This window comes from Petaurus breviceps, unplaced genomic scaffold, assembly GCF_028583685.1.
Source record: "Petaurus breviceps papuanus isolate PSGF00001 unplaced genomic scaffold, PetGlider_PUasm1.0 90763, whole genome shotgun sequence".
NCBI classification, from domain to species: Eukaryota; Metazoa; Chordata; class Mammalia; order Diprotodontia; family Petauridae; genus Petaurus; species Petaurus breviceps.
In genome coordinates, this window is record NW_027187340.1 from 8,077,805 (window position 1) to 8,104,448 (window position 26,644).

The window sequence follows — 26,644 nt, forward strand, 5'->3', positions numbered from 1 at the left end:
GGTTCAAAGTCTCCGCCTGCTTTTCACATATCTTGCCTGTGTGACTCTGTAATGGGAATGGGAATCTAAAGATCTTCCCTGTCCCTTAACAGGTCTAGGGGGAATCTGAAGACCTTCCCTGCTTTGAAAGTAAACTCTGCCCTCTAATAGGCTGAATGTAGTCATATGGGGTGGGAGGGGTTTGATGAAGGACAGAACAGAGACACAGGAAGCTGGGAGTCAGAGCTAAAGAGATGGTGGGAGAGAGAGGAGCTCAAGAAAGGAGACAGAGAGGTTTGTGAGTAAATATTGATCTTATACTAGTTTGTGGGAAGGCTAAAGAATGGAATGACTCTCTGCTACACTGTGGTGCATTAACTTTTATGTTACTTTGATGGACTTGGTTTTCCTGTGTTGGGATTTGGTTTTCTGTTGTCTAAATAAATGCTTTGGTTCTGTCCTCTATTTGGAGAATCTGTTATATTTTGCTATTGAGCACTATATGGGAATTTTTATAGTCACGGTCTTTATCATGATCATGGGTGCTGTAAATATCTCACTGGCACCACAGACTCTAGGCAATGCTCTCAGTGACCCAGACATATTTCCAAAACTATAAATGCCAGAATAGACACTGAATTTTATCTGTAGAGGGAATTTCCTCAGCAGAACACCCTATGCCATTGAAATCATGTCTTACTACTAAAAGCAGATGGTGCAAACCATACATTTATGACCTACCTTAAAAAAGATAATCTATTTTCCAAAACATGAAGACTTGAACTATGTGTAATTTCTGATACTATTTACCAGTCTCTCCCTACCCTTCCCTTGACTTCCTTAACACTACTTTCTACATTTTTGATCATTCTTAATTTTTGCTGGATCATCATCTTCTTCCCATGCAATAAGTGTAGGCATTTCTCAAGGTCTGTTCTGGATCTCCTTCTCTCCTCTATTTCCTCTACAACACTGCTTAATGATCTCATCAACACTCATTAGTTCAATCACCATCCCTACAAAGCTGATATGAAACCAAATCTTTCTTCTCCTCTACAGTCCTGCACTACCAACTGCCTGCTGGACAGCTCCATCTGGATATCCCATATACACCTCCAAATCAATATGTCCACAATGCGAAGTCAATATTGAAGGGGTTGTGGGAATTTGAAAATACAAATGTATTTGTACTGGAGTTATGAATTGGTCCAACCATTCTGGTAAGAAATTTGGAATTATGCTGTGAAAAGTGATGAAAATACCTTTTGCCCAAGAGATTCTACTATTAGGTATATGTCTTGAATAAGTCAAAGACAAGGAAGAAAAAGCGTCCTGTAATGCAAAAATATATTCAAGGCAACACATTTTGTGATAACAAAAAACTGGAAGCAAAATACATCTCCACTGACACAACAGTTAAAGAAATTAGGATTCATACATGAACTTAGAGGAATATAAAGGCACACTAAAAATTGATGACTATAATGAATTTTGAAAAGTATAGGAATGCTTATATAAACAGATGCAAAATTAAGTAGAAACAGTAAAACAATAAATAAAACGACTAAAACAATGTTAGTGGGAAGAAGAACAAAATGAACAAAAAAATGTGAAATTATAATGAAGTATATAGCTCCATAGAAAATATATAGAGTTGGCATGTATATATTTTTAGTTTATATAAGCCATCTCTTTCTCTTTATTCTTCCAAAGAGCAATAAAATAAATCCTCACAATATTCACATCCCAACAAAATATATACTATATATCTAAATGTGACATATCGGGGCGGCCAGGTGGCTCAGCGAGTAAGAGCACCGGCTCCAGTGTTGGGACGACCTGGAGATCGAATCCTGGGCTCAGACACTCAGCACCACACCCAGAAATAACTGGCCGTGTAACCTTGAGCAAGTTACTTAACCCTGATTGCTTATAAAAAAAAAAAATGTGACATATCTCATTTTTAATCTTAAGTCCATCTTTTTTCTAGTTGGTGTGGGTGGTATGATTCATCTTGAAGTGTCTGGAATCTGTGTTTATCATTTCAACAATTGGAATTCTAAAGTTTCTTAAAGCTGTTTTTCTCTATAATGTTGTCACTATATATATTATTCTAGTTTTGCTCACTTCAATCTGGATGCATTATAGAGATCTTCCTAGTTGTCTCTAAAACTGTCCATCTCATCATTTCTAATGGCATAACGATATTCTACTACATTCATGTACCACAGTAGGTTAAACCACCTTCCAACAAGTGGCCACCTCCTTATTTTCTAGTTTGAAGCTACTACTATGTTATAAATATCTTTGCATGTGTAAGTTATTTTCTCACTTTCTTTGATTTCTTAGATGTACATATCTAACAGTGGATATGAACAGTTTATCAACTGCCCTTTTGGGCACAGCGACAAATTGCTTTCCAAAATGTATGTTGGGGGCAGTTGGGGGGGGGGGGGGGGGAGGCACTTGCTTGAGCTCCCTCTCCAACCACCTCTAATACCTGTAAAAAATGACTCTATACAAATTTTAGAGCTACAGAACCCACAAAGTGACAGAGAGAAACAAATCTCCCACCAAAGATAGCCTGGCAGGCCATCAGGAAGGGTCTATTGCACCGAGCTGGGAGTGAAGCACAGTCCCTTATGAGCCATGCTGGCCCAGACCAGTAGTAGCCCAGACCCACGGCACAGACCTGGCAGAGCAGACTTCAACAGAGTGAATCACTGGCAGCTGTGCCAGTTTCCAAACTTCTCGACCATACTACAGTAATTGGAAGTCTTTGGATTTATCAAACACTAGATTCCTGAGTTAGAATGTTTCTGTATATTGTGTACCTAAATTATTCTACTGATCAGCATTTCAATTTTTTAACCTTTAGTATATGCTGCTTTACTATATATTTTTAAATGATGGTATTGACAGATTTTCTTCCTTGTCACATTTTTTTCCCATTATTACTCTGGAGATACTTAATCTTTTGTTATGAATTTATGATATTTTTCTGAAAAAAAAAACTATTGGTAGTTTGAGTAGGATGGCACTGAATAAGTAAATTAATTGAGGAAGTAATGACTTTTTTATATTGCTCAACATACCCATGGGCAAGTAATATTTCTCCAATTATTTGGTCCAACTTTATTTCTGCAACAAGTATTGTAGAGATGGATTCACATATTGCTTGAAGGGTTCCTTGGTAGATATATTTCCAAATATTCTATACCTCCTATGGTTATTTTGAAAGAAATTTATCTTTCTAGATCTTGGGTTTTATTGATAACATACAAGAATGCTAATAACATGTGGATTTATTTTATATTAACTATTTTATAATTTTTTGGTTGATTCTTTAAGGTTTCCTAAGTAAATCATCATATTTTCTAAGCAAATCATCATTATCATTAGCAAAAACTGATCATTCTGTTTCCTATTTGATTATGCTTAGTTCCTGAATTTCTCTTTTTTTTTCTTACTGCCCAAACTGGCAATTCCAGCACTACATTAAACAAATATGGGCATTCTTATTTTTCTCCTAATCTTATTGAAAAGAACTTTTCTCTTATGTATAATATTTGCTTTTGGATTTAGATAAATGATATTTGCCATACTAAGGGAAGATTCATTTACTCCTGTTTTTACTTTTTTTTTTTTTAGCAATCAGGGTTGAGTAACTTGCTCAAGGTTACACGGCCAGTTACTTCTGGGTGTGGCGCTAAGCATCTGAGCCCAGATTTGATCCCCAGGTCATTCCGACACTGGAGCTGGTGCTCTTACTCGCTGAGCCACCTGGCCGCCCTACTCCTGTTTTTAATAGGCACAGAGGTTGGATTTTATCAAAAGCATTTTCAGCATCTATTGATATAATTGTGATTTTTGTAATTTGTACTATTAAAATGATTCATTATATTTCTAGACTTCTTTTTGCTGAACCATCTGTACATTTCTGGTAAAACTCCAAACGAGTCATAGTGTACAGTATTTCTAATATGCTGCTGCAACCTACTTACTAATATTTAATTAAACATTTTTGCATGGATGTTCACCGGGGACATTTGCCTATAATTTTCTCTGTTTTGTCTCTCCCTGGTTTAGGTGTCAAGATCACATTTGCATCACAGAGATAGTGTGGAAAGGTGCCTTCTTTTTCTATTATTGCAGATAATTTGTGTAATACTGGAATTGATAGTCTGTGAATGTTTGATAATATTCACTGGTAAATCCATCTGGCCCTGGAGTATTTTTCCTTTCAGGTACATTTATGTTTTTTCAATTTCTTTTTCTAAGATTGGGTTATTTAAATAATCTGTTTCTTTTTTTGTTAGTCTTCATCTAAGTTATCAATTTTGTTAGCATATAATTGGGCAAAAGTTTCTGATAATTTCTTTTACTTCCTCATCAGTTTTCTTCTTTAAAAAAAAAAAGAGTAGATAAACGTTTTCCTATTTTATTTGCTTTTTTTCTTACAAATAAAAAAAAATCCAGTTCCTAGATATATTCATGAGTTTGATGGTTTCTTCACTTTAACTTTTATTGCTTCTTTAATTTTCACAACCCTTAGTTTTTGTTTAGTTATGGAATTTTAATTTGCTGTTCAAGGTTCTTTTTTTTTAAGTTAGTACCCATTTCGTTGATTTGTTCTTTCTCTTTTATTAATAAAAGGATTTAGAGATAATAGAGTTTCTCTGAACAACTCCTTTTGCTCTATTACAAAGTTTTGATTTATTGTCTCATTATTACAATTTTTGAATGAAGTTTTCTATTTCTATTATCTGTTCCTTGACATACTAGTTCTTTATAATTATATTTTTTAGTTTCTAGTTACTTTTATTTCTTTCTCCAAGGGCCCTTTATTGAATATATTTGTTATTACCTTGTGATCAATAAAAAACAAACCCATAGTTACATTTTTAGTCTGAACATCTCTTTTTGGAGAGATGGCTTTTAAACATTTACCAGCAAACTTACAAATATTACACATACATATACACACACAGGTATCCTATGATTCACCAATACCAAAGATAGAAGAAAAGGACACTTACGTACATAAATACATTAAGTAATGAGTGAATACACAAAAGATATAATAAAGTAAATGAAAAATAACTTTAAAATATATCCTGAAAGCTGATACTTAATGAAACAAGGAAACCTTTTATTATTATTATATTTATTATTATCTTTTCTCAAAAACCCAACCTTCCTTTGAATTTCTACTGTATCATTATCCTTCCAGTCATCCAAGCTTGCAAACTCATAATTATCCTCAAGGTCTCATTCTCTCTCACATTACAAAACTAATCACTTGCTAAGTCTTGTTATTTCTGTCTCTGCAACGTCCTATTCAACCAATCCATTTGCTCTACTCAAGTGGCTGCCATCCTAGTTGAGGAACTCATCACTTCTCCAAAAGAATGCTGCCATCACCTCCCTTACTTCTATGTAGTCTCTCCCCTTTCCAATATAGACTTTCCACATCTGCCTGGGTTATATTCCTGAAGTTCAGAGCTAGCTATGTCATTCTCCTTGTCAATATACTCTAACGATTCCTTATAACCTCTAAAAATTAAAACAAGCAAAATAAGCTCTGCCAATGTTTAGAGATCTTCACAGCCTAGCTGTGACCTACCTTTCCAGCTATCCAAACTAGGTCTTCTTGCTATTTTTCACATATGATAATTAAGCTTGTATCCACATTTTTGCCTGCATTATCCCTCATGCCTGGAATGCATTCCCTTGTGACTTTCACCTTTAAAATCTTCTGTTTTCTTCACAACTTAATTCAAATGCTACTTACTACATGAGGCTTTTACTGAACTCCCAAGTTACTGATACCTCACACATAAAATTATATATGGTTATATGGGTATATGTTATCATTCTCTAGAGTACAAAGAATGGAAACTCCTCGAAGGCAGTGTCTTATTTGTTTTATGTTGTTGTATCCACAAAACCTAGAATATAGTCAGAGTATAACCCAAGGTCATGTGTGTGTGTGTGTGTGTGTGTGTGTGTGTTGAAAGGAATCCATTAGTTAACTTAAATGTCAAGGTAGCTTTCATTCCCCTGAAGCAAAGTCTGCCAATTTCCTCACTGCTCGATAATACAGAGATAACATTAATGGGTTTCTTAGACTGAATCCAAAAACAGCAAGTGTGTGAAATTACCTAACTTTTAAAGGATAAATAGCAGAAAGCACTAAGATTCTATGACACTGTAATCAAGCTATATTAATAAGTCTTTTTTATTTCCTAATTAATAGTAGAGAGTCCTATTAGGAGTTCAGGTAGACTTTTTTGTGAGGTATATCACTCAACTAATCAGACTCAATTCTAAAATATTTTAAATGAAAATAATGTAATTAATGCTTTATAACTCTCCTGGGTGTTCAAACTTCCTCTACTGGAAGGTGAAGGAAAACAATGATACTATAAAAACTCTTATTACGAAATCAAGTATTTGGATGCCATTTACTCAATTATTCTTGACCTATATTATCACATTTTATAAAAGAAGTAAAAACATCAGGATACCTGCCTTGTGGAGATCATCCTAATCAAATTATAGGGCAGAATAAAAAAAAATTGCACTGTCCAGATTTTCATTCAGATTTAAGATGTCTTAAAGATACCTCAGAAAAGAGCTCTTATGCAAAAACAAACTACATTTCTGTCAAACGTATCAGAGAAATAAAGTGCAGTTTCCCCTCAGTCAAAACCAGGTAACAGCTATAAAACATCTGACTGAAAGAAAAAAAAAACATACCAGAAAGGAAGGCTAGTTTCTTCTTCAGAATGGGTAATATTACTGTAGCTTCCATTATACTCAATTAACTTCTTCACTTCTGAAAACAAAAGAAGGTGAATATTAAAGACATGAAAATTACTTAGTCATCAAAATATTTACTAGTTTATTGCCAATTGAGGCAGCTTTTATGAGCATTATTTTACTTTGGGATCAATGTTTTAGTTAAACTCTTAATCTAGAATATCATTTAAAAACAAAGAATACTACTTCTTCTCCAGCCCCACCCCCCACCCCTTTTGAGCTGTAGATGGTACAAGAAATGCTCTTGCTATTTGGTTTTCTTCTATTCAAAGTAGTAAATCACTCCCCTATCAAATTTACTAAAACTAGGGGTGGCCCTATGGCAAAATTATGAAGCAGTTTCTTTTCTGTGTCCCTATAACCTTCCCATTCCAATTTTCCCATCCTGTTCACCTCTCACTATCATCACTGTCCCATCTCCTCACAAGGCCTAAAGTAAGCACCTCTATCTTTTCAGTAATCAAGGAAAAAGTCTAGTAAACTTACTCACATCCAAATATTCAGGACTAAATATATTACCCTCCTAGGAAGGAAGGTCTGTATATTTTTTTTAAGTGTGACAGGGACAAGGTTATCAACAAATATTTATTAAAGATGTATGAGGATACTAGTGTAATCGTCTACACAATAGAGGAAATAAAAGATAAATAAGGTATATTCCTCGTCCTAAAGGAGTTTAAATCTAGCAGGGAGAGATATGCCACCAATATTTAAAATATAAATTAAAATATTTTAAACGCCTAATTAATTTTCTATAGCCCACTTACACAGTCTACTGCCCTTTGGATCACCTGCAATTTTGATTCTTCTAAGATCCTTATGTTCCATAATTTGTATCACTGGGAAATTATTAGGGATTAAAAGTTGTAAATTACATAGAGCTTGTGGATTTATATAAAGTCATTTTTCATTATGCCTTATTTATTTTTGTTGGCTACAAGATTTAATGTTTGTATAAAGATATTTTTTAAAGGAATGTTAGTATTAAAAATGGGCTCTACAGTTTTATCAAATAGAAACCAGCTGCATCTCTTGCTCCTATTGAATTCTGAGCCCAATTTTCTACATCTGAGATATGCAGTCGATGGACTAACTCACCTGTCTATTTGTCCAACTACAAAGCACATTCTGGGCAAAGTTGTCCTAATGCTCAGAAGAACTTGTATAAAAGCATCATCAAGGATGTGTACTATCAGAAAATGTATATTAGCAACATACCAAGAAGCATACCAGCAGACTGACTGCTGAACTGGGGCCTATCAACTATTAAAAGAATCAGAAATGAATGACTTAATGAACGAATGAACAAATAAATAAACATAAATAAAGCAAACCAGAAAGTCTCCAGCATGTTGGGTAGATACTCTATGGAAGACTTAAGGAAAAATGGACAAAAAAATGGACATATATTAGTCTTCTGATATAACATGTCTTATATTATACATCAATAGACTAATATATGTCTATGTATAGGTATATATGCTTATATAGCTATACATATACACATGTATCTATGCATATATATACATTCATATATTTACATACATACACACATATATTTGTTTGTATGAAATCAGAGAAAAAAATCACTTCCAATTTAAATCAATAGATAAAATTTAAGGTGTTTTTATTTGTTTAAATTTTGACGAAGGCAAAGGGAACCTTCCTGATTCCCTTCCACAAAACTTCCTTTTCTGGCTATTCTAGCAACTCAGTTTTATTGTGCCTAATATAGCATTATAGCAATCAACAACTTTGTGTGATGATTCTGTCCCATTCCAAGACTACGTTAATCGATGATGTACTGAGGTATGAGAATACCTTCAATTACAGAAAAGTCTAAATTAGAGAAAAATATATATATATATATAATATGTATTTTAAATGCGGTCTTATCATTCCTACTTTCCCTAAGTCTTCACTTCCTTTGGAAAAGAGAAGGAAATGGAGAGGGAGACGGAAAGGGAGATGGAGATGGAGAGGACAAGCTTAATTACCCAACTAGCTGGGTCCCCATTCAGGCAGCTCAATCTACTCAAAGGTTGTGTTTCTCCTTCATTTTTGAAGAGGACCATGGCACCAAGGAAATGAGCTGCACACTTAACTTGGAGTTTACTAGCTAGATTTCTCTCTGTCTGTCTGTCTCTCTCATCTTTCAGAAAACCTTAAACCCAGTTCACTCTGAAGCTCATACATTGCACCACAATAGGGCCCTGCCCAAGTTCTACTCTAAGCCCAGGCTTAGAGTAAACGTTAGTGGTCACTGTTTCTCTTTGGAACAGCAACCCTGAGGGTCTTCCCCTCTCAGCTTGATTTTTTTTTTCTTTTCTTTTTTTCTAATTAAAGGGGCCATCCCTAGACTCACTTCTTAAAGACGCCTATTCACAGAATGGGCATTGCCTCACTTTAAGTGAGTACCCGAAAAAGCCTTTGCCTAAAAGAACCAGGGTCTCCCATTGCATCCTGGGTCATCTTCAGTCAGCCTGATGAATATCTATCTGGTCACTGGATCCAGATGGCTCTAGAAGAGAAAGTAAGGTTGTTGACCTTGCACAGTCCTCCCTCACTCAAATCAAAGTCAACTGTAAGTCATGTCATCATTTCCCTGATGCCATGGTCCTCTTCAAAAACAAAGGACAAACACACATAGGTCTTCACTCCCAACATTCTTCTTCACTACTGGCAGATGAACTAAGATCCCACTTAAGTATGTCATCACACATTTTTAGCTCTTACATCTAACCTTGTCACTTCTATATGCAATTTTCTTCTTCCTTCCTTCCCTCCTTCAAAATTAATAGCTCTACCTATACACTCACACCAATCCCTTCCCACCTATCTGGATCTTCTCTCCTCCCAACCTCTCCAGCATCTTTAATTTCTCCCTCTTCGTTGCCTTTTCCTCCTCTGCCAATAAATACACTTATGCCTTCTTAAAGTGGGCCCTGGAATAGTAGTGACTATAATCCATCCATTCCCTTTCACTTAGTATAACTCTTTCTTGTTAACAATATCCATGAAGCTTTCAAAGGAGTTCAACCCAATATGTTGAGGGATGCTCCTCTAGTTCCTTGATATAATCGGGAAAAGAATAAAAGCTGTCCTTCTGTTATTTCTCACACCCACCAAATGACCAGTTCACTTTTTTTCCCTGTCATATATTTCTTTATATCTTTATATCTTTTATGTTGTTCTGGAGCACAAGTCATTACTTTAGTACATTTCACTCTATTCCCACTATGCATATTTCTGGGGCAACTAGATAGAACATATGGTCTAGAGTCAGCAAGATCTGAGTTCAAATTTGACCTCAGAAACTTACTAGTTTTGTGACCCTGGACAAGTCACAATTTGTTTCAGTTTCTCATCTGTAAAATGAGAGCACAATAGAGAAGAAAATGGCAAACAACTCCAGTATCTTTGACAATAAAACCTCTTGGATAAAGTCCATTGAGTCACATAAGTCAGATACAACTAAATGACTAAACAACATACATTATCTCCATTGCCCTTTGGCTGATTCATAATTTTTATTCTTTGGGGATAACATGCAGACATATAGCAAAACTAAATACTGGTGTCAAAAAGATGGGATCATTCTTAATATCACAAATTTTAAACTGGAATGGAATGTAAAAGTCATCTTCTCCAATCTTCACATTTTTTGTTTTATTTTGTTTCAAGAGAAAATTTGGAGTAATTGAAAGTACTATTCTTTTCCAAATTTAATCTGGCTTGCTACTCTCTTCCTATTTAATACTGTTTCAAGGAAATATGTGCAAAACTCCATTATAATTTCTTCTATTTTCAGTAAGAATCATAAAATCATATATTTAGAGCCCTTGGCCTTTAAAGCCCTTAAAGACCCTCTAATTCAACTCTCTCATTTTACAGGGAAAGAAAATGAAGCCCAGAGATACCCAAAGTGCTTTATCCGAGATGACACAGAACCATGATTTGACTACAGGTCATAAACTCAGAGTTATTTCTACTACCCCACACTGACTCTTGCATGTGTAGCTTATTCTCACAATGATTATGCAGAGATAAAAAACACTGCAGATGGACAATAAATAGTTATGTCACCTCAATCATCATTCCATGCTAGTAATATCAACTTTGATATGTGCAATCATTCAATATCACTAAATGAATCAATCTTGAGTTTGTACCGGCCACAGAGAATTCAAGAATATAAATGAAACAGTCCTTGACTTCACTTACATTCTGGAGGTGGCAAAGAAACATGGACCCATATAAGTACCATGAAATAAACATATATTTTACACACACAAACAGACCCCTACATATGTAAAAAATACAATTTGAGAAAAAGGGCACTAATAACTGAGGTAACCAAGATAGTCTTTATATAGAAGGTGATATTTGAGCTATGTTTTAAAGGAAATAGATTGAAAGTTAACAAATCAATAACCATTTATTAAGCACCTACTATGGGCTAGGCAACATGCAAAATTCCAAGGATACAAAGACAGGCAAAATAACAATAATAATGATTCCAAGAGGTAAAGAAAGAGCATTCAAAGAATAATAGATAACTATTACAAAGATATGAAGATCATGAAATCTTAGGGAAATGTCATTCTGAGAAACAAATAGGCTCATATAACTGGACTATAGTGTATAGAGGGGAGTAATATATTTTTTAAAATATGGAAATGTAAGAAAGGGCCACGTTGTGAAAAATACCAGAGGGGTTTATATTTGATCCTAGATGTAATAAGGAGCCCCTGCTGAGTGTCAGCCACAGAATCAGAACTTCACTTGAGGAATATCACTTTGGTGGCTTTGTAGAGGATAGACCGAGGGCGAGGGCTGCGAGAGCTGAAGAAGGGATATCACAAGGAGCGCCCTGCAAGAATCTAGGCCAGAGGGGATGAAGCTGCTGGCTGTGTGAGCAGAGAGAAGGGGAGATTTGTAGGAGAAGCTACGGTTTAAAAAGCAAAATATGACAACTCATCAGATACGGGGCATGAGTCAGAATGAGGAACTGAGGATGACATCAGATTGTAAGACTGGATCACTAGAAGGGTGATGTTCCCCTTGACAGTAACAGGGAAGATGAAGAGAGGAAAATAGGAGGGAGGAAGATATATGATAATGAGTTTTGTTTTAGACAGCGAAAATCTGAGCTGCCTAAGGGACATTCGGTTAGAAATGTCCAGTTGGTGATTGTAATGTCATGCCAAGCAGAGGCAACTTCCCAGGGTTCAAAATACCAGCATAGGTGCTCTCCATTTTATTCAGTGACAAACCAAGAACAGAGAAGGTCAAAACATGACATCATTCAAAATACAGCATTTACTAAGTGTGATTAAATAATCTCCAAGGACTACCCCACCCCAGGACCTTCCAATCATTCAATCAATTACAAAGTCCCTGTTCTAAATACTTCTCCACCCCTAGGCTGTACCTTCATTTAGTCCATCACAAAGCCCCTCTTCTCAAATGGAGATTAGTTTCCAATCATAAGTAAAGTACATTCATTTGTTCAATCATAGAACACAAAAAGGTCAAAAGTTCCCCACCCCTGGATCACAATTGAATCTGCCCCAGAGTTACAACAAGTTTAAGCACAGCACTTAATACCCAAATGGAGGTCTTTTCTTCATTTTGACACAAGGCAAGTTCTCAGCAATCTTTGTTCCTGGGGAGACAAAGCTTAGCAAGGCCACAAGATACATTGCAAGTCTCTTCATTAATTCATCCTCTGTCTGCAGAACAGTCCTAGGACCCCTGTAAACATTAGCAAAACCCTCTCCCAGGATTTCTGTAAACATACAACAAGAAAATCCTTCTTCAGGGCTTCTCAACCAACAGAAAGGTTCCCAGACCCCTGCAACAACAGCACTGTCCTTCACCAGTGGACAGTATTCACTCTGTCTGCAGGACAGTCTCCAGACCCCTGCAACAACAGCACTGTCCTTCACCAGTGGACAGTATTCACTCTGTCTGCAGAACAGTCTCAGGAGCTCTTAGCCAACAGCCAGGTTTCAGGCCTTCTGCAACAACAGGACTGTCTTTCACCAGTGGACAAATCTGGCAAAACAACATCAAAACAGACAAAGTACCAGCATAACAGCCATGTCTCCTCAGTCCTTGGCAGCTCCGGGGGAAGGTCTCAAAAGTCCAGGGCAATTCAAAGTGACCCTCAACAATCCTCTCAGTCTCTCTCTCTGCCTCCACGAGTGCTGCTTCCAAAAAGTTCTTCTGCCTCTCTCTTGTGTCTCTCCAAATCTGTCACCAGCTCCTCCCAGCCCTCTCTTTTCACATCAACAAGTCCATCCCACAAGTGGGATTAACAAGCTCTGGGTTTTAACACAATCAAACCAAAAACCAAGCCAATACAGGGTAATCTTAAAATGACATTACTATTACAGTGATATAGGACTTGAGCTCAGTAGGGCTGGATACAGAGCTCTGAGAATTTTCTGCAAAAAATGATCACTGGGCCTAAAGGAGCAGATATCATCAAGTTAGAGGATAGAGAGAAAAAACAATAGAGAACAGAAAGAAAAACAAGAATGTCATGGGGTGGCTTCAAATACTTAAAGCAGCTAGCATGTACTTGGAGTCTTCTATTAGCCAGAATAATCATTCCCAGTTCCTTCAACCCACCATCCTGTGACATGAATTCAGGGCACTTCACCATCCTTGTTACTCTCTTCTGGATGTTTTCTCCCAATCAATGTCCTCAAACTGCATCACTCAGAAAGACAATATTCTAAACATGGTTTGATCAGTGCAGAGTCCAACAGGGCTATCATCACTTCCTTATTCCCAAAAGCTATGCTTTTCCTAATGCTACTCAAGATCATGTTAACTTTTTTGACTACTCAGTCACACTGCTGACTCATATTGAACTTTCAATCCACTAAAACTCCATGAATATTTTACAAATTTGACCATACCGCCAGCATCTCAGCTTTGGAAAACTGATTTTGAACTCAACTGTTAGCCTTACATTTGTCCCTATTAAATAGTATCTTACTAGATTCAGCCCAGTGCTTCCAAGACAGTCAGCCAAATAAATAAAAACTTCAGCAGTTGGTGACTTCTGTGCAAAGACAGACATAAAGGAGGAGGGCAAAATAAGTATTGGAAAATGTGGTTCCCTAGCAAGAAATAGCGAGAGGCCAAAAGTTTGTAGCTTATACAAAAGACACACACCTGTAGATAACGAAGAAATCTAGGAATCCCTGGATATGGACAACACCAAGTACCATCATAAAAAAAAAAAAAAAAAAAAGAAATTTATTTTAACAGATGGGAAAAGACTGGTTAATGCTGTGGGAATCATTTCAGAATCAAGATAATCAGACTCTGAACTTACAAGTATTAAGCAAAGATCAAAATCAACACCAAATTCGAAGAATAAAATAAGAAAATGCATCATGCAATTGTGACATACAATTAAACAAATCCAATCTAAACTATTAAAATTAACTGCTGAGGCTTTAAAATGATAAATGACAAAAGAATACTAACATCAGCCATCTCTCACCATTAGGTAAGGAATGTAAAATCAATTTATGAAGAGTCTGTTATATTTTGCATTTGAGCACTATGCAGGTATATTTATAGTGATCGTGGGCGCGGTGAATATTGCACTGACGCTACAGAGAGTGGTTACAGAGAACTGCACTTTGAAAAACTGAACAATGAACTGTCTAAAGATCTATAGAAGGGGCTGATTAAGTAAACGTTATTTGTATTACTGAAATTATCTGTATCTATGAAATCGCACTAAAGTTTTTTTCATATAAAGGGTGATCTAAAAGTCAGCACAGCTTTAAGCATTAGTAATTTTAATTACCTAAAACTGCATTCAGATTTCTGGAACAGTCTGTATTTTATTTTCACCAACAATATGATAAGTTCTTCAAGGGGAGGGTTAAGGATAACTATGCTTTCTAACTCCCTAGTATTCCCCAATGTGCTTAATGCAGTGCTGCTGGGCTAATTTAGGAAACCAGAGTTCTGGTACTGAATATCTAAGGAATTGAGAAGAATAAGTTCTGCTCTACCTTATTCACAAAATAGTTATTAAATCAAAATTATATAATTAATGTAAAGTTAATCTAAAAGTAAAATGCACCTTTTTTAAATCAAAGCATTGAAACAGTAGTTCTTTCTTTTCTTTTTCATGGTTGAGAATAATTTTTTGAAATAACTAAATTTTCCATTGACCAGTGATGAAATCTCCCTTCAAGTTCTTATTACATGGTTCAATGTTGTAGTTTAAACTGCCTTTAACAAAAGCCCTTTCAGTATATTATTTCAGTTAAATTAATTTCTCGTAAAAGGCCAACACTCATAGTTTTCTCTGTAAGGAACAGTATTAGTGAAAGGTTCCAGAGCAATATATTCAAGTCCACATTTTTTCATTTATTTGCTTTTCAAATTCCTTACCCAACCCTTTACACATTCCCTTATCTTTCTTTGTTCTAACTTTTTTGAAAATTTACATCAAGATTGTACCCAGGCTGTCAATTAACTCCACGACAATTTTTTTTTTTTCACAAAAGAGCAAGAATATAGCTACAAAAAATACAGTTACAAAGAAAATGAATCATCCCTCTATGGTTTTTTTCAGCTTTAACATTCTCAGGGTGAGTCTACAGAATAAGTTATGTATGCTACTGTATTCAGCATTCAGTTACTGCTCTTCCCACTAAGTCCAAAAGCAGTAAAATAAGTCTAATCAGGGATGCTGTTCCTGCTCCAAGTTTCAGAGATGGGTAGGAATAATGAGCAGAAACAGGAATACACAAGAGTTTATTGTAACAATAATAATACAGCTTTAATGTTCAGGAAAGGCAAAAAACACTTCAAATTTCCACCAGTTCATAACAAAGTCAAACCTCTCATCTGATGTCACTGATTTTCTTTTGTCATCTAGTTGTAGCTATTCTGGGCACAGGTATTACTGATCTTTTATTAGTAGTGTATTAATCTCCTAAAACTATTATCCATATCATGTAAAGGAAAGTACACAGAGTTAGGAGTCAAGAAACATGGGTTCTATCTAGTTCTAGACTTACCACCAAACTGCAAAGCAGCCTTGAATTTTCTTGGCTTTGGGCCAAAGTTTTTCAGAATCTAAAAAGAATCAATTTTATAAGGATTCATTAAGTGCCTAATGTGCCAGGCCCCTACTAAATCTACAGTAGCAAAACTCAAATAGTCCTATCTTCAAGAAACTCACATTTTATTAGTAGAGACAAGTATACACATACAGGACACAGATAGAACAAACTAAAAGGTAAGTGTGGATGATGAGGCACTAGTTGATAGGGTTGTAAGGTATAACTTGCAGTGAAGTTTTCCCATTCTGAACATCCTATATACATTCTTATTACTTCCTTATACTTTGTAACTAAATTCAGTATCATTTCCCCACATATATATGTAGGTTATTGTGTATTTCAAGGTAATATAAGAGCTATTGAGAATTAATACAATTGATTGGATTAACCACTGAGATGAAATTAGAGGTGTTTTTAGTTTGGGGAAATGAATGGTAGTGTGAGAGGTAGCAAAGGGTTAAGTTTCTATAGAACTGCAAGAATTGCTGAAACAAGACTACTGATAAAAAGTACCAGACAGCAGCCTTGGGAAGAGTTGAAGCAGTAGCTTTGGGAAGAAGTTGGGTTCCCAGTTCCCAGAGAACTCCTAGATAATACTAAAAATGAAATAATGCAGAATAAAAGGAACTGGCAGCAACAGGTGGATTTGACCAATCAGAAAGCAGACAGTGGCTCTGGAACACTCAGACCAGATAAGGACACATCTAGGTTGCACTGAAGAGGTTTCAGTATTCTGAGGTTGTTACTGCACTTGCGTAGTGGACCTCATATATTATGTATGTTATCTAACAAAATTAGAGCCTCATTAGTAATAATTAGGGTAATGAATGGAGAGGGTTTTGCCTTTGCTGGCATTAATAAGAAGACTGTGAGCTTACCTAACCCACCAATGGTAAGGTGGGACAGTGGAGAAGGTGTGGAATTCCCACATTAGGGCTTTATGATCTTGCTTTTGCCTTCTGTAGTGCTCTCCTCCCTTCTGACTTTCTTGTTGAATTTGGGGACACCCTTTCTAGAGAAAAATAGTAATGAAGTTTTTGATTCTACTCTGAGAAGTCTCTGAGTCATTTTGGGTGACTGGTCTTCTGACACATACAGGGTGACCAGCAAAAAGCTCCTATGGAAGGTGACATGAGCTGAGTCTTGAAGAAAACCAGTGATTCCAAGACACAGAGGAGGGAAAGGAGATCATTAAAGGCATAAAGAATAACCAATGCAAATGCACAGGGACGGAAGATGAAGTGCATATAAGCAACAGCTAGACTGTAGAATGCTGGAAGGGGAATTGTGTGTAAAAAGTCTAGAAAGGCAGAAAGGGGCCAGATTAGGAAAAGCTTTTCCAGACAGATTATATATTTGATGTAAGAAATCAAAGGGATCCATTGGAGTTTACTGAATAGGTGAATTACATGATCAGATCTGTACTTTTAGGAAAATCATTCTGACAGTTATTTGGAGGATGTATTGAAGAGGAGAGAAACTTGAGGCAGGAAAATCAAATGGGATTTTATTTGAATATGACATGAGGAGGGCCTGAACTAGCACTATAGATTATAACAAATAATGACATGTGATAACAAATTTGTGTCATATTTAATGTAGCTTTACAATAAAATTTTCAAGATTCTATTATAGAATCAATGAAACATTGAATCTTAAAGTTGAAGCTATGTCAAAAACTTCTGGTCCAACCTGTTACCAGAATAAAAGCTCCTTGCTATGTTATGGCCAAGAAGCAGCATCCAATTGAAAAAGTCCAATAACAGTGAATTACCTCCTCAGACAACTTATTTCACTTGCAGAAAACTTGAAATGATAGAAGGTTGTGCCCTTACATGTATGGAGGCAAAGAAACGGGGGCCTGGCACCATCCCTCTAGGGAATGACTCCATCTTTAAAATAATCTTTTCAGTATAAATAAGAAAGGCATATTTCTCTTCTATATCAATTCTTTTGCAAGGCCAATTCACAGATATAGTTCAAAGCCCCTAAAGAATAACACAGATGAATAACACAATAAACCAAATTGCTGTTTTCCCTCCAAACACAGAAGACTGCCCTTCCAATTCATAATACTCTATATATTTTTGGTAATTTATTATAAAGGAGAGCACTTACATGAATGACACAAGAAAACTTTATCTAAATTTGTCTCTCTACACTTTCCATCCATTCTGCTCTCCAAGGAAAAATTATACTGAGTTGCCATAAAAAGAAATGGTTCTCCTTGTTAGCTAATGAAGGAAAACAATAACAAAAATTTTCATATGTGTAAGAGACAGGAAATTTGACTAGACAGCCTCTGAAATCGTTTTCAAACAAAAATGTCTTTTTAAATCCCTTGGCTATTCATAAAAGTACAGTGAATTTCATTACAGCAACTTCAATGTCAAAACTACTTGGGTTTAACCAAGTCAGGATATATGCAAAAGATAAACAAAGCCCCAAGAAACTATTTTCTCTGTTTCAATGGTGTCAGTTAAGGTAAGAGATATTTCCATAAAATAAATAAATAGGCTTTTTGGGGGGACGGAGCCAAGATGGCAGCATGGAAGCAGGAAAACTCCGTGAGCAACCCCCAACAACCACTTCAAATACCTATAAAATATGACTGTAAACAAATTTTAGAGCTACAGAACCCACAAAGTGACATAGAGAAACAAACCTCCCACTGAACGAAGCCTGGAAGGGTTCATCCCAGCACACTGGAAGCTGGGCCCAGCTGCATGTGAGCCTGTGGTTTTAGGCCCAACAGCAGGTGGAGCAGACTTCAGGAGACTGGATCATGAGCAGCTGTGGAGGCTTCCAGAATTATCAACCCATAAATGCCAAAGACAAAGTAAAAGGTTAGTGTAGAACTCTTGGAACTGGGGGGACAAAGGCACAGTCCAGCCTCAGCCCCTGGAGTGAGAAGTGGTTGGAGGTGCAGCAGCTGTGCAGCCGCCTCACGTGGCTGCTTCAGAGCTCCCGGCCTGCAGATAATAGAGGGGCCAAGAAACCATTCAGAGGGTAATCGCTCTTGCTTTAACCTTCTGCAACCTGGATTGCGGTCTTGGGTGGTAGTCCTGAGGTGTGTGACCAGTGAGCCAGAGCACGTGGGTGCTGTAGAAACAGTGCCCTCCTAATAGCTCCGGTAGCTGAGAAAACCCCAGCAATTTGGGACATAGCTCTCCTCTCTGGAAGCAGAGTTCTACTGTAGCAAAGAGCTCAAAAGTAACATAACTGAGTAGCAACATGACCAAACAAAGGAAGCAAAGCAAGCACAGCAATCCAACTTTAGATTCCGTTTTGGGGGACAAAAAGGATTAAAGCATGGAACTGGAGGAAGACAAAGAAGTCAGAACTTTCTCACCAAAAGCTTCCAAGAAAAATATGAACTGGTTACAGGCCATAGAGGAACTTAAGAAGGATTTTGAAAACCAAATGAGAGAAGTGGAGGAAAAATTGGGAAGAGAAATGAGAATGATGCAAGAAAATCATGAAAAGAGAGTCAACAACCTGGCTGAAGAAAATAACACCTGAAAAAATAGACTAACTCAAATGGCAAAAGAGGCTCAAAAAGCCAATGTGAGGAGAAGAATGCCTTAAAAAGCCAAATTTGCCAGATAGAAAAAGAATCTCAAAAACTCACTGAAGAGAATCATTTTTCCTTCAGAATTAGATTGGAGCAAATGGCTTTACTGGAGCTAGTGACTTTATGAGAAATCAAGATACTAGTAAACAGATCCAAACAAATGAAAAAGTAGAAGGCAATGTGAAATATCTCATTAGAAAAACCACTGACCTGGAAAACAGATCCAGGAGAGATAATTTAAAAATTATTGGACAACCCGAAAGCCATGATCAAAAAAAGAACCTAGAAATCATTCTTCAAGAAATTCTCAAGGAAAATTGCCCTGATATTTTTGAACCAGAGGGCAAAATAGAGGTTGAAAGAATCCACTGATCACCTCTTGAAAAAGATCCCAAAAAGAAAACTCCTAGGAATATTATAGACAGGTTCTGGAATTCCCAGATCAAGGAGAAAATATTACAAGCAGTCAAGAAGAAACAATTTGAATATTGTGGAAACACAATCAGGATGACATAGGATCTAGCAGCTTCTATATTAAGGGATTGAAATATGATATTCTGGACATTAAAGGAGCTAGGATTAAAACCAAGAATCACCTACCCAGCAAAACTGTGAATAATGTTTCAGGGGGAAATACAGTCATTCAATGAAATAGAGGACTTTCAAGCATTCTCGAAGAAAAAACCAGAGTTGAATAGAAAATATGACATTCAAATACAAGAAGCAAGAGAAGCATGAGAAGGTAAACAGGGAAAAAAAGGAATTTATCAAAGTTGAACTATTTACATTCCTACATGGAAAAACGATAATTGTAACTTATGAAACTTTTCTCAGTATGAGGATAGTTGAAGGGAATATAAATATATATGTATACGTACATATATATGTCTATATAGGAGGGTATATATGCACATGAATACATATGTCAGTGTATATATGTATGTATACAGGTATACATAGACAGAGGGAACAGGATTCATTGAATAGGAAGGGATGATATTTAAAAGGTAAAATTGAGAGGTGAGAGAGGAATATAATGAGAGGATATGGGGACAGACAGAATGGGGTAAATTATCTCATAATGAAGAGGCAAGAGATAACTGTTACAATGGAAGGGAATAACAGGAAGGCGAAAGGCAATAGGTCAACCTTACTCTCATTGAATTTGACTTAGTGAGGGAATGACATACACACTAAATTGGGTATCTTGCCCTACAGGAGAGTAGGGGGAAGGGAATGAGAGGGGGGATGATGGAGAGGAGGACACACTTTTGAAAAGGGACAGGATCAAAGTAGAGAATGGAACAAGTCGGGGCAGGATAGGATGGAGGGAAATATAATTAATCTTTCACAATATATCCACTATGGAAATGTTTTGTGTAACTACACATGTAAAATCTATATTGAATTGCTTATCTTCCCAGTAAGGGTGAGTTACAAGGGAGGAAGGGAAAGAATCTGGAATTTAAACTTTTAAAACCAAATGTTTTTAAAATATTATTTATTATTATTATTATTTACATGCAACTGGGAAATAAGATATAGTCACTGGGGTATGGTCATCTATCTTGCCCTACTAGAAAGTCAGAGGGGGGCTGACGGAGGATATAGGAGAGAGCAGATTGGGGAACGGGGTATACAGTGGGATCGCTGTTTTGGGGTGGTGGGTAAGGGAAAGACAGGGAGAAAATTTGTAACTCAAAATCTTGTGGAAATGAATGATGTAAACTAAAAATAAACATAAAATTTAATTTAAAGGGGTGGCTAGGTGTTGCAACAAATAGAGCACCAGCCCTAGAGTCAGGAGGACCTAAGTTCAAATCCAGCCTCGGACACTTAACACAAAAACTAGCTATGTGACCTTGGGCAAGTCACTTAACCCCAATTGCCCTTCAAAAAGCAAAAACAAACAAAAAAAATTTAATTTAAAAAAGATCAGCCTTTGAAACTATCAAGAAAAATGAAAACAAATTTCATCTTTGTTTAAAGTATCTCAAGTTTTCACACAAATATAACTAAAAACACCTAAGCTCTGACTCTTAAGAAATGTGTATTCTTCTGAGAGTGGTATGGCTTTTGAAAATAAAAATTGGTTTTCTTAGAAGAAATTAAAAGTAAGTACTATCCATGAATAAAAATACTGATGCTGTGCTCCAAGACCAATGGGAAAAAAGAAATTATGAACAGAAATCAAGTGTAGTGTAAAGAGCCCTTAATTGGAATCAAAACTCACAGCTGAGTTCGAACTATGCTAGTAACTTAGTAGCTTTATGACCTTAAACAAGAGAACCAGTTTTCCCATTTACTTAACTGTGTAACCTTGGGCAAGCAACTTTTTCCTCCCTGAGCCTCAGTTTCCTCACTTATAAAATAGAGGGTAATTATGCTTATTATTACTCCCCTAGGATACTGTAAGGATTTTGTAAAACACAAAATTACAGGATTTTAGAGGGAGAAGGAACCTCAGTGGTCACCTAACCCAACGCATATCTAAAAGGACTATACACTATAACACATATAAGTGCTCATCCAGCCTCTGCTTGAACACCTCCAAAAAGAGGCAACTCATCACGTCTAGAGGCACACAACTCCTCTTGGACAGCCCTAATTTGTAGGAAGTTTTTTCTTCACTTTGTTTTTCCCCCCTAGAATTCAAGAAAATATGTCTAAATTTGTCTTTCTGCAACTTACACCCACTGATTCTGGTTTGACTCTCTGTGGTCAAAGAGAACAATTATAATCCTTCCTCCACATGACAGCTCTTCAAATACTTGAAGATAACCACCATGTCTTCTCCAAGTCAAACATAATTCTCCTATGACATAGAATCAAATCTATCCTTCATTATCCTGGTGACCTTCCTTAGACATCTTCAACTTATCAATTATCTTCTTAAACCACAGTGAAAAGAACTAAAAATCCCAACAAATGAGTTCTGATGATGGCAGAACACAATGAAACTATCAGTTCCCTACTCCTGGAAGCTACGCCTCTTAATGCAGTTCAAAACTGCATGAGATTTTTTGAGCTTACAGTCTAAAAAACAAAAAGGAAAAAGAAAAACCAAAAACCCCAAACAAATTCTATCTTGTTCAGAATAAGTACTGTCTATCTAACAAATCCTCCTTCATTTTCTATTTGTGAAGCTAATCTGGTTCAAACAATGCTTCATTTTTTTTGGATCCTAACTCTGTCATCTAGTATGTTAGCTATTCCTCCCAGTTTCATGTCAGTTGCAAATGTGATGAGGGGCAGCATATATGCCTTTATTCAAGTCATTGATAAAAATGCAAATCATTGATAAAAAAAAAAGTCTTAAGCCCAAATCTCTGGGGTATTCCACTACAGGCACCACTTGCCACACTAACTAATAAACCATTAACAACTAGTTTTGAGTCTATCCATTCAAACAATTCTAAATCCATTTGACTTTATTATTAGCTAATCCATGTATTTCCATAAGAATAAGCAGATACTTGATCAAAAACTGCTAAAAACTAGATAAACTATATTCATAGCATTCCCCTCATCTACTAGTTTAGTAATCCTATCAAAAAAAGATTTGTTTGATAGTTTGGCATGGTCTGTTCTTGCTGATATCAAGCTAATTCCTTTTAATTAGCTTCCCTTTATAAATGTCTGCCAATCATCTCTATAATGATCAATTCTAGAATTACCCTAGGAGTCAAAGACAAGCTTATTGGCATATATAACTTTCAGACTTTTTTCTCTACCCTTTTTTGAAAATCCAGACATTTTGCCCATCTCCTATGCTGGACAGCTCCCATTTCATGATCTTTCAAATATATCTGCCATTTCTTTTAAGACTCAAGGATATAATATATCATAACTTGAATTGGTTAACTTGAATTTATCAAAGGCAATTAGATACACTTTTGCTACCTTCTTAATAATTAATCATCACTGGAATAGTGGAAAGGGTATGGCCTCAGAGACATGAAGACTTGGGTTCAAGCCCCACCTTTAACTCATACTGACTGTGTGACTCTGGGGAAGTCACTTAAATTCTCAGTGCTCTAGGAAGCTCTATAAGTTGCAGAGAAGGTGCCAACTTGCTTTAGTAATGTGAGTTTCCTCATCCAGGAGTTCCTTATATCAATAAAATCACAGGCCTTATCCCTGTGGCCGTCCCTTACCTATCCTGGGCATCAACTCCCTGCTAGGAATTTCTGTTCTGACATTTCCAGTGCAAAGGCTATCCTCCCTAAAAGAGAAAATAGAAGCAAATTCAGAATTGAAGTCATTCCATGACTACACCTTGCTACCATCCACCCCCCCCCCTCAAGTCCTAGCTATCACCTAGAGGTATCAGTGTGACCTCTTGACATGTCTGAGTTTCAGTTTCTGCATATATAAAATAAGGGAGTTGGACTGACATGCCTATCTAAGGTTACTGTTGTTCAGTCATTTTCAGTTATGTCCAATTCTTCATGACCCCATTTGGGATTTTCTTGACAAAGATACTGGAGTGGTTTGCCATTTCCTCCTCCAACTCATTTTATAGATAAGAAAACTGATGTAAACAGGATTCAGTGACTTGTCCAGGGTCACACAATTAGTAAGAATTAGGTCAGATTTGAACTCACAAAAATGAGTCTTTCTGACTCCAGTCCAGCACTTAATCCACTCACTGTACCATTTAGCTGAGTTCATAGAAGCCTTTCCATATTTTTCTGAAACCATCTAACCTTATCATTTCTTATAGCACAATAGCATCCCATCAATCATATACCACAACTTATTTAGCTATTGGTTCCCATTATTTCCGAAAGAATTTCCCCTTGCTGGTTCCTCTACTTCTTAAGGATGAAATTAACATGAAGACAAGTAAAAAGTTAGTAGCTGCTCTGCTTTCAGCAAAAAGAGGATTCCAGCAGATCCCTAACTAACTGAAGCTCCCCATCACCACCGTATGACACGTCTGTGCCAGACTTATGATCTCAGGCAGTACATAAACATTTATTAAGTGCCTACTATGTGCCAGGCACTCTACTAAGCATTGAAGATACAAAATACTTGCCCTGAAGAAGCTTATAATCTAATGATGTTTTCCAAATTCATCTTTATGTTTAATGCATCTATAATATATGCCAATGATAAATTACTTGTCTCTCCCACCAATGACCTTCACTGAAATACTCTCAATGCCCCATCTCTGATTCCTGGATAGACTCACATAATACTTAACATTTATATAGCACTTAATTTACATGCATATACCTGCTTAATATGCAATGCCACTACTCTCCTCCCTTTTACCTATTCTAGTTCTTCTGAATAATTTATAACCACCCAAAGCCAGTGCCCAATTATAGGTTTTAGCCTGCCAAGTTTATATATTTTTGTATATACTTGTTTATTTTGTCCCATGTGTTATAATTTATGCTCTATCAAGGACAAGGACTGCCTTCTTTGTATCCCCCCAGCACCAAGAGCAGTGCCTGGAAGACAGAAATTATTGAATAAAAACCTTGTTGACTGATTGATTCCACTTCTGATACTTACTAGCTTTATGACAATGGCCAAGTCACTTAACTTCTCTAAGCTGCACTTTTCTTATTTTTAAAAGGAATAATAGTTATAAGATTAGAGGCTCAAATTAATAACATCTAAGATCTAAAACTGGATGATGTATGCAAAGCTCTTTGCAAGTGATAGAATTCTAAATAAAAAAACTTATTATCATTAATAGTAGTAGCAGCATTGAGAATACAGTTAAAGGTCACACTCAGATTTTCTACAAGTCAGATGCATGGGGGTAAATCAGTTTATAATTAGACTAATACGGCATATAATAGGTAGAAAGTAGGAGAAATAACAATTAAAACAAGGAATACAGATAAACAGAACAGACAGAACAGAAAAAGGAGAGGCTCTAAACAGTGAGTGATTTTTCCAATATTATGGTCATTGACCTTTGTATTAGTAAAGTGTAAAATGGTGTAGTCTGCTAAACTTAAATTGTAGCTAACTTAAAAGCCTACCCAAACTTAGAAGCATTAAACAGGAAAAAAAAAATAACAATTTAAAAAAAAATATTGCTATAGGAGTTAACAGTGTCAGTTTTCTGGAGAAATCATAAAGAACAACTTGAAAAACTTAAATCTATCAATAGGAAGTATGGAAACCAAGAAAACCATTCCAATAGCCTGAAGGATTGTTTACTTATTATGTATTTATTATTACTTATTATTTATTATTATTTATTATTACTTATTATTACTTATTATGTATACTTATTATGCTTACTGTATTAAATACAAGTTATCCTCCCTATTTAAAAAGCTTGGGAAAGGATTTAAGCAATCTCTCTACACATAGGCTTATTATAGAAGGTGGAAAAACTCCTCAAAATCTAAGAAATAACCCAGAAGAGAACTGGGAAATAACAATAATACTAACAAGAAGAAGAAAAGTTACTATCTATATATCACTTTAAAATTTACAAAGTGCTTTACCAGTTATGTCATTGGATCGTCATAAGGAACAAGGGTTTATAGTTTACGTAAAGTGCCAAGGCCTAAAGGCTTAGAATAAAAAGAAAGGTAAATACATTCTACCTGCTCTCAAGAAAAGCACATTAAAATAGGGTGGGAGGAGAATACAAAGTCCCAAAATGTCCTAAGAAATACTGATTACATAAAGTACCTTTATCCTAACAACTGTATCATATCTACAAAAACAGAAATGCAAGATTTTGTATCATTAGGTTAGGTATTTAAATAATTTGTACTTAATCTCATATAAAAAAACATATATCTATTTCACCATAATTTCCTAAAACTATGCAACTATTTTAGTTTCCTAAAGAAACTGGTATAAATGAGAGAAATGTTATTTACTTTATTATCTAAATTACTAAAATTAAAATGTTCAATAATACTTCAGAAGTCACAAATTATCAACTCAGCAAAAAGTAATCAGTAATGTAAAAAGGCATTTTATATGAAAATAACTCTGTAAATGGGCAGTTTTCCTTATGTCCCTAAAACAAATGTTAAATTAGAGCAGTTAATTTCTTCTTCCTTCCTCAGGGGAAGGACTTAAAACAGTCACAGACGCTAATTGGATTTTTGTCCTTGCTCCTCTTTTTTCTCTACCTTCTCTACTGTCTGACCTTTTCTCTCCATTTTTT

At 36.0% G+C, this 26,644-nt stretch overlaps 1 protein-coding gene across 3 annotated transcripts in view; it reads right to left on the bottom strand.

Annotated features, from left to right (window-relative positions):
- SESTD1 (SEC14 and spectrin domain containing 1) overlaps nucleotides 1–26,644 on the bottom strand; it is a 144,458-nt gene that overhangs the window by 91,802 nt on the left and 26,012 nt on the right. For 2 of the 3 annotated variants that reach the window (XM_069068558.1, XM_069068556.1), the window contains exons 2-3: nucleotides 23,646–23,713; nucleotides 6,742–6,820 (exon numbers count right to left, since the gene is read on the bottom strand). In XM_069068558.1, coding sequence (XP_068924659.1) covers nucleotides 6,742–6,820; nucleotides 23,646–23,658 — 92 coding nt within the window. In that variant the 5' untranslated portion in view covers nucleotides 23,659–23,713. The remainder of the gene's footprint in view (nucleotides 1–6,741; nucleotides 6,821–23,645; nucleotides 23,714–26,644) is intronic. The other variant, XM_069068557.1, reaches the window with a different exon arrangement.